The sequence below is a fragment of the Perkinsus marinus genome (assembly GCF_000006405.1).
Source record: "Perkinsus marinus ATCC 50983 genomic scaffold scf_1104296944018, whole genome shotgun sequence".
In the NCBI taxonomy this organism is placed as follows: domain Eukaryota; phylum Perkinsozoa; order Perkinsida; family Perkinsidae; genus Perkinsus; species Perkinsus marinus.
The window spans coordinates 23,070-30,853 of NW_003211602.1; the positions used below are offsets into that span (position 1 = coordinate 23,070).

The following is a 7,784-nucleotide window of genomic DNA, read 5'->3' on the forward strand; positions in this document are numbered from 1 at the left end:
GAATCCACCAAATCTTAGTCCAAATCAGTTGTAGAGTAGCGTATTTCACCACATTGTTGTAATCTATTCCAACACTGGTATCACCTAGAATTCCTGTCGTTAGGCCTGCGAATCTGTTTGGCGTCATTTTGGCGATTTCTGAGTTGGCGAAATCTGATACAGCCCCATCAGGCAGGGGAGCGGATCCGCTCGCCTCACGGTTTCATTACCGCAGCACGAATTGCTAGCGACGCGACCATCCGCATCGATATTTAACTTAGGTAAACAAGTTAACCTTTATAAAACAATCCCGCAATTCAGTTATTCCGTGCAATGAGTCGATCCCAAAAGCGTTCTGTAACACGTACAGAATCATTCCAGGGAAAATTTCGAATGGCGAATCAGTTGGTTGAATTATTTAAAATTTTTATTTTCCCTGGTGAAAGAATTCCGGGCCGAAATTCTGACGTTTTTCCAACGAACCTCCAATGTATAGCCCCGGCAGAAACACAATTCAAATCCATCAGAAGCATTCCTCTGCATACCGTAAAACCGACACTTTGCAAGGACAGTATCCTCATATCTTTGGCCGCTGCTTGCGCCAGCGTTTTGCTCGATACCTCTAATAAGAGTTGACTAAAATGAGGTTGGGGAAGCTTTCAGCAGTTAATTTTAAAACATACTTAAAACTATCTAGTAACAGCATGATGATCAACTAAGTAAGATTAATAAGATTTGGTTTTGCCCATATGGTTGTGTCGAACGATGATCTCCACGACTCTCCCAATACGACTAATGAGTCGGTAATGGACAATAAGGGTTACAACTTTGAGAGAATCAAATACCTTTTCACGACGAAGCAACTACGATAATACTCTACGTTGTTGATAATTTCGATAGACCTTTCTATTTGGATAATACTTCATCATTTCCCATACTGTGACGCACCTGGGCTCGATGACCTACAATCTAACGCTTATTTTGGAGTTTCACCCGTTGTACGTAAAGTGACGGAATCATCTATGAATATTAGCGGTACGCAGTGATTTGTGAAATATTACTTTTTCGATGGTGTTTTTCATATCACGGGTGAAACTCCATTGGGATGTTATATAACGTACTATTATCGTCTATCTATAGCCTATATTGTTTTGACTCTGAACTTCTTCATCGCGTCAGTCAACCGTACGAAATTCGATGTGATGTAAAATCTCCAATTCACCATCTCTATTAGTCATGGAGTAAAAGAGCCAAAACCATAGTCGTATCGTTATCAGCGACATCGTGCATATAATCGTCGGTGAAATAATCCCAAAACGCACAACATTCAGAGGACTACACTGTGGCTACATCTTCGTCGCCTTATGATCCTCTTTTGCTACGACGAGCCTAATATCATCATACCGTAACAATGTCACTCTGTGAATGCGTGGAGATATGGCAGGATTGCAGAGATGCCAGCATGTTTTGGTATGAGCACTCACTATTTGCCCATTACATCATGTCAGCTACATCTGGAGTTGTATCAGCAAGGTTGTTGAGGTGTATGATGCTCTTCCACCTACCACTATCCACAGAGGAACCTGTCAACAAGGCGAACACGCCGTGAACAATACCGTATTAGTAAGGCTTCTCAGATTTTCGTTTGCGCACACGCCTAAAAACACAGCAGAAAATTATCCAGAATTTCCAATTTCATGACATTTCCTGTATATTTTTGGATCTGCTGTTGAATCGTAGGCCACCATATGTGGTAGTAACTAAGTACACTGCATCCTTTATAAACCCAACGTGAGTATATATTCTTACTAGTCTTGAGTTATCTTGAATTTACTCAACGAAGACCCCGTCACGCGCCACAAAATTCCCTCTCGAGGTTGAGGTCTGCGTCAAAGTCATATCGTGCTCTTAACAGTGGTCCTGGGTGTTGGGACGTGGAGCTCAGCGGAGATCTGCGTGGTCCATCTCGAAGTTCGTAAATAGTTGAGTTAGTCCCGCTATGGGCGGCGACATTTCAATTCTGAATCGACCCTACTATGACGAAAAGCATGACGTGCCTGATGTTGGAGTATATCGTCAAGGGTAGTATGAGGGGAATAAATTGAAGCCGTGACGGTTGCATATAATTTCTTGCAGTATTACATTTGTAGAGTAACTCACTTTCTTGGATATTCAAGGCTTGGGTAAAACGTTCAAAAATATGTTGTTGTATTTGCCACTAATCACATAATGATAGTTTTCTCATTCATTCGGAACACTTATATGAGTTCATATATGCCTATAGCAGGGATCGATCCTCTGCCTTATGGATGTGATATGAAATCTTTAACCATTAGAGTGTGAGCTACTCACACTACTTTCACTAATAACATGCACAGGGCCATTACGTTTCACGCGTGGTCCACCTCTAATACAACTGTAACCGCAATAATAGGTAATTTCTCATTAATCTACGCTTGAAAATATGGTAGAAATAACTGCGCACACTACCTTAGTATGCGTCTGCTACTGATATGAGATAGTTTGGAAGAGTTGACGGCGGTAGTCTAAGGATGATTTATCTAATCGAATACGCGAGATTATGCACAATCATTAACGCATGTTGATCTTAGTCGCAAAAAATCTCGAGGAAATTATTGTTTATTTCTATGCACATACGCCCTGGGTGGTCCGTGAATATTTATCCATATATAAACATATTCATAAGGGGATGTTAATTTTCTAACATTCGATACGCAGAATGATATTAAAATTTTAACATACTATTATAATTTATTATGGATATGTGCTGATATAAATATAGGACATCGTTGTAAGCCCTTCAAAAATATTAGAGTTTCACCCGTAGTATGAAAATTCTGGCGAGAAATCTATTTCACGACTACTGCAAAGCGCAAATATCGCGCTACGCGGTAGTCATTCATATCGCTGGAGTTTCACCCGTTTTACGTGAAGTGGCGTTATACTCTGTGGAGAACACGATATTCTGACCATGCAGTAGTCGTGAAATATAATTTTCACCAGTGTTTTTTTTTGATATCACGAGTGAAACTCCACTGTTATATCGTTATAGTAATACTTATGATTTGTAGAGGGAACCAAGAGTTTATTTCGCCCAAGTATAAGCTCCGCTCCGCTAAGTATCTGATGATGAGCATCCACTCGACAAAAATGTATTTATATACTGTGCTGATCCTGTGTGAAAAAATATGCATATGGTCATTTAGGTCATATGGTCAAAATATGCATTTAGGAAATTCTCATTGGTTTCTGTATACTTTCAACCGAATTCGTATAATTTCGCTTTTGGAACTTCCGGGCTGAGCTGAGGAAAACGGGCGTACATTCTAACACTGATCGGGTATATGAACGCTTCCTGGTGGATCGCCATGAATATTGCTGAATTACGAGCGTCATGCATTTTCCCTAATTGTCTTCATATCGTTACGTTTTCAGGACATCCCTAGATCACCGGTCTCTACCCCCAGAGCTACGCGCGATTGGACGATGTCGAAAGTCAATGATTTTACGTCAGTCAGCGGTAGTAGCAAGTAGTCGTTACTCTCCATACACTTGGTATATTCTAAGGTCCTCCTACTGCGGCATTTGCGTGCTTGCCCACGCCGCTGTGTTGACCATGTGAGATGCGGCCAGAAGTGTCTCGTACTGGATCAGGAGTTGTAGTACTCGCTCAGATTGAGACTTTTTTCCACGAAAACTTGAGAAATTTGTCGCTTTTTTTGCAGGAAAAATTGGTTGGAAATTACTAATTCCCCACTCTAGTGTGTGGAATTTTATCGGGTGGTATTGAGCATTACGCTTATTGATTGTTTCTATTCCAGGTACAGCTCGGTACCTGCATTTTCTATACATGCGTGTTGCGAGTGTTTGAACCCGATGGTGGCGACTCGGTCAGAACTGGAGCGGAAACGCAAGTTGCTGTCGGGTCCGCCACTCCCAGTGTCTCTACATGAAATTCAAGGCTATCTTAGGGAGTGTGTGAGGTAGTAGTAGTAGTAGGGGGAAGGGGTTTCGAAACTCATTAGCGCCTCTCATTACTAACGTCAGCATTTGATTTGGTGTTTTCATTGGAATATATGCGGCATGAAGTTATGTTGAGTCTGAGTGTCACAATGTGCTTGGATAAGATAATGTACATCCAACGATAGAATCACTCAGTGTCTTGTTCCGTGGTATGTCGCGCTTGAGACTCAAAGTTTTGGTATTGACCATCGCAAAATATTCTGGTTATTGTTTATTGTTCTTAGATATTTCTCATGCTGCAATGAGCTGATAGTGATCGCCACGGTGTATGCCTGTCGATTCGCTGAAAACGTATGCATGCGCCCTTGGAACTGGCGAATTATTGTTGCTATAAGTGTCTTTTTGGCCTGTAAGGTAAGGTGCTTGGTCTCCTATCGGAAGGTCGTGGGTTCGATTCCCATGGTGGTTTATTTCACGTCACCCCATGGTCTCAGGTATGGGAAGACTATTGTCTCTTTCTCTCGAACTTGCAAGACTGCTTCATTTACCTCAGCAAGTAAGTGTTAATTTCGTGGCGCGCGACGCTGACCGTCCCTCCAGATGTGGTCTGATCCAACTCGGCGCCTACGGTGGTGGTCCCCCTCTATATAGGCTCAGGAAGCTGGAGGCTTTCGCGCTAGCGGATATTTTACAGTGGAATGTGAATATTCAGTCATCTGAGTAGAAGAGGTCCCCGGTTCGATTCCCAGCCTCGGCATTTTTCTGCTACAGATACTGCGAGTTTTACTTTTCTCTACAGCAGAATAACATGGCCAGCTCTGGAGGGGGAAGTCACAGTGCTCGACTGCAGCGGTTATCGACAACACCGGTGAGTTCGGGGTTGATTCCCCCTTCCTGTGTGGGAATTTCCACCTTGTTGTTTTCTCTATGTAGGATTCCATATTGCTCACATCCAGCGGCGAACTGTTTGCAGCATCGAATGGTGGAGGAGGCCGGTAAGTCCCATCGCACTCGCAAGATTTTGCGCATGCGTATTTTGTAGACGTGGAGATCACAGTGTTAGTATGGGCAGTTTTCGAGAGAATCCGCTTAACGGCAGGCCGAGGTGAATACTACGGCAAGGGTGTATTCGCCTACAGTTGGTCAAATTGACAGGTCATCGCTTACCGCGAGTCGGGGAAAGTCGGAGCATGTTTCTCCAGTGTCGTTTCAATCGTTAATTCTCCAGCGTCGAAATAGCAGGTCTACAGTGAGGAAGAAAGCTGACGTTGTTAATCCCGTATTGGTTATGTCATTCAGGCACCAGCTAGACATCGACGGGTGAAGCCTGATGTGTATCCTCAGCACGCATGCGCAGAATCTATAGGGTGCGCAGGTCGACTGGTGAGTCCCTCCGCTGCACATGAGCATTCCCTCATCGTGTTAGTGACAGTCACGAGAGTCTCGGGTCAGCGCATGGCACCCGGTGTTGCTCGACGGGATAGCGGCCGAACTGCGGCAACGATCGCTGGACAGAGGGAATCCCTTCGTTGGGAACTGGGGTGAGTTGATATACGTCATCTTCTTCTTCTTGTTAAGCTCCGTCGCGGTACGGCCATTTGTTGGGTCTTTGCCGTCAACACGAATTCTGCTACATCCCTCAGTCGTTTCTATTATGTACTCCAGTGATAGTACTCCGGTATATATTTATATATATAGTATTATATGTATAGTATTATACATAGTCCAACAATTCTTGCGTACTGTCGTTGAGAATGACTCATCCTAGTTGTTGGATGTCCGTCATCTTTGCGCATGCTAGTGTTGTTGTTGTTGTTGTTGTTGTTGTTCAGCTCATTCACCACCGGCTGAGCCACGCAGGTCGCTTCGGGTCCTCTCTGCAGTGGATGGAATGGAGTCGCAACCTGGGGAGAGAATTCAAAGCCTTTCTAGGAGGGGCGCATACGATCGGATACCATAATTCTTTGACATCGCGCTTGAGGGAGACTCGCCGGTGTCGATTTGTTATTGTGATGAGATTAATTGGGTGTCTGTCCTCTGTGCTCATCAGTACTGTCTCACTCTAATTTGTTTCAGCATATAGAGTATCTTGAGGTTGACCATGCTAGATACAAATTAGGTTAGCATTGGGTCCATGTTGTATATGCGTGCTATTGAACTCATCACAGCTGCCTGGAGCCACATGGCCTCTGCTTTTTCTCAAATTCGTTATAATTCTGTTTCGATTCAATCTCAGTTCTCTCACTCACTACTTGTCGCGTTAGCACTTCATCATTTCGTCGTTCCCGTTAGTTGTACGTATATTCCTCAACTCTACTGTTACTGATATGGAGGAGGCCAGAGCCTTGCTCGACCAGCTCATGGGCCGCGATAGAAACGTCTCTGCAGCGGAGAAAGTTAAAAGCGAGGAGAAGAAGATCAACTGGATGACCCAAACACGATACTGTCATTACTTTCTAGTGGATTTCTGGTACTATAATAGGGAAGCCTTACGCCTTAGTCTTTGACGCATCTTGAGAATAAATTTGCGAGCGCTTTGATTGTCGAGCTTTGCTCGATGAGGTTTTGATGGTTTGTGTACTTTAGTGAGTATTGGTAGTGATTTCGGGTCGTTATGTCCTACGTTTTACGTGTGAATTTCTGCGTCCCAGTGATTAATTTTTGATCTTCTGGGGAATGCTTGAGGTTCGGCGTCTTCGGTCAGTCCTCATGATCTCTTCGTTAACACGAAAGCTGATATGGGAGTGTGCGATAAGGAACATTGCGAATACACCAAGTCGCGCTTTGAGAAATGGGAGGATTGTGCGGAAAAGAGGGCAGTGCTCGACAAGTAGGAACGAGATTTTCTGGGAGCTTTAAGGTCTGGGGAAAAATCTCCGGATACATCGTCCGTCTCGAGTGTAGATACTCTCGCGAGTTACTGAGCTTCTTGGAGTACTTGGAGACGCAGTTAGCACATAAGATTCGGAGAGGTAGTAGAAGGGGGGATTCAGTCAGTGAAAAACGATTATGTGGTCCTGACGGAACTTTGGTCGTTTAGAAATATTTGGCTAATGAAAAATTCGAGCAGGAATGAATTTCTCAGAAATTCATCCCTGCTCGAATTTTTCAGAAATTATTTCTGTGAGGTTCTACGTTGTGCTGTTGTAGGTAAGGCTCGAGTCAGCGCCGAGATACCGGATATAGAGATACCACCACAGAATAAGGAGCAAATAGACGAATTAAAGGTAAGTTGGCAAGGGAGTGGTATGCCGAAACTTGTTTGAATTTATTACCTCAGGGTCGTATACATGGTATAGTGAAGGAGGCCGAGGAGCTCGCCGAGAAAGGGCGAATCGCGGATTCTGAGAAAAAGATGGGACAAGTGGGTTGCTTCATTTTGTTCTTCTACTGGCCTTTTTAGTGTCGGCGCTGGTCATGGTGGTTTTTATTCTGCTATTGTCTCTCTACCATTCCTCTATCAAATCGTCGTTCAGGCTGAGCCGCTGAACTCGAAGATCCGCGAGCTTAGTGGTGAGAAGTATATGATGATGACTCGAACTGAATTCGTTTGTGATGTCTGCGGTGTACTCGTAACACTCAATGAGAACGACCCCAAGGCTAACGTGGAGAATCACGAACATGCACGGTAAGATGAATGTACCGTTGCCCAATCTAGTTTGTATCTTACAAACTTCTTTTCAGAGGGAAGCAGCACCAAGGGTGGGCTAAGATCCGCGAGACTATATCGATTCTTCGAGAAAAGTTCTTGTCAAGTGGTCCCATACCATCTTCTTCTCCTTCGTTTTTGCCACCGAAAGAGGCAACAACAGCAGATGGAT

The 7,784-nt window shown here is 43.9% G+C and overlaps 2 protein-coding genes across 2 annotated transcripts; both read left to right on the plus strand.

Moving 5' to 3' along the window:
- The first annotated feature begins 1,956 nt into the window (after nucleotides 1-1,956).
- On the plus strand, nucleotides 1,957-6,177 carry Pmar_PMAR002458 (hypothetical protein). The gene is made up of 14 exons (XM_002780810.1): nucleotides 1,957-2,061; nucleotides 3,436-3,520; nucleotides 3,568-3,659; nucleotides 3,822-3,983; nucleotides 4,248-4,377; nucleotides 4,458-4,519; nucleotides 4,564-4,683; nucleotides 4,735-4,831; nucleotides 4,897-4,958; nucleotides 5,006-5,068; nucleotides 5,119-5,212; nucleotides 5,263-5,346; nucleotides 5,396-5,504; nucleotides 5,796-6,177. Exons 1-14 carry the CDS (start codon nucleotides 1,979-1,981, stop codon nucleotides 5,921-5,923), a joined length of 1,371 nt encoding a protein of 456 aa, XP_002780856.1. The 5' UTR covers nucleotides 1,957-1,978; the 3' UTR covers nucleotides 5,924-6,177.
- A 113-nt stretch (nucleotides 6,178-6,290) lies between these two features.
- On the plus strand, nucleotides 6,291-7,784 carry Pmar_PMAR002459 (conserved hypothetical protein; the record flags this gene model as incomplete). The annotated part of the gene is made up of 7 exons (XM_002780811.1): nucleotides 6,291-6,433; nucleotides 6,668-6,793; nucleotides 6,868-6,935; nucleotides 7,114-7,190; nucleotides 7,244-7,327; nucleotides 7,440-7,591; nucleotides 7,622-7,784. Coding segments are annotated over 7 exons (813 nt in total), but the record flags the coding sequence as incomplete, so codon positions are not given.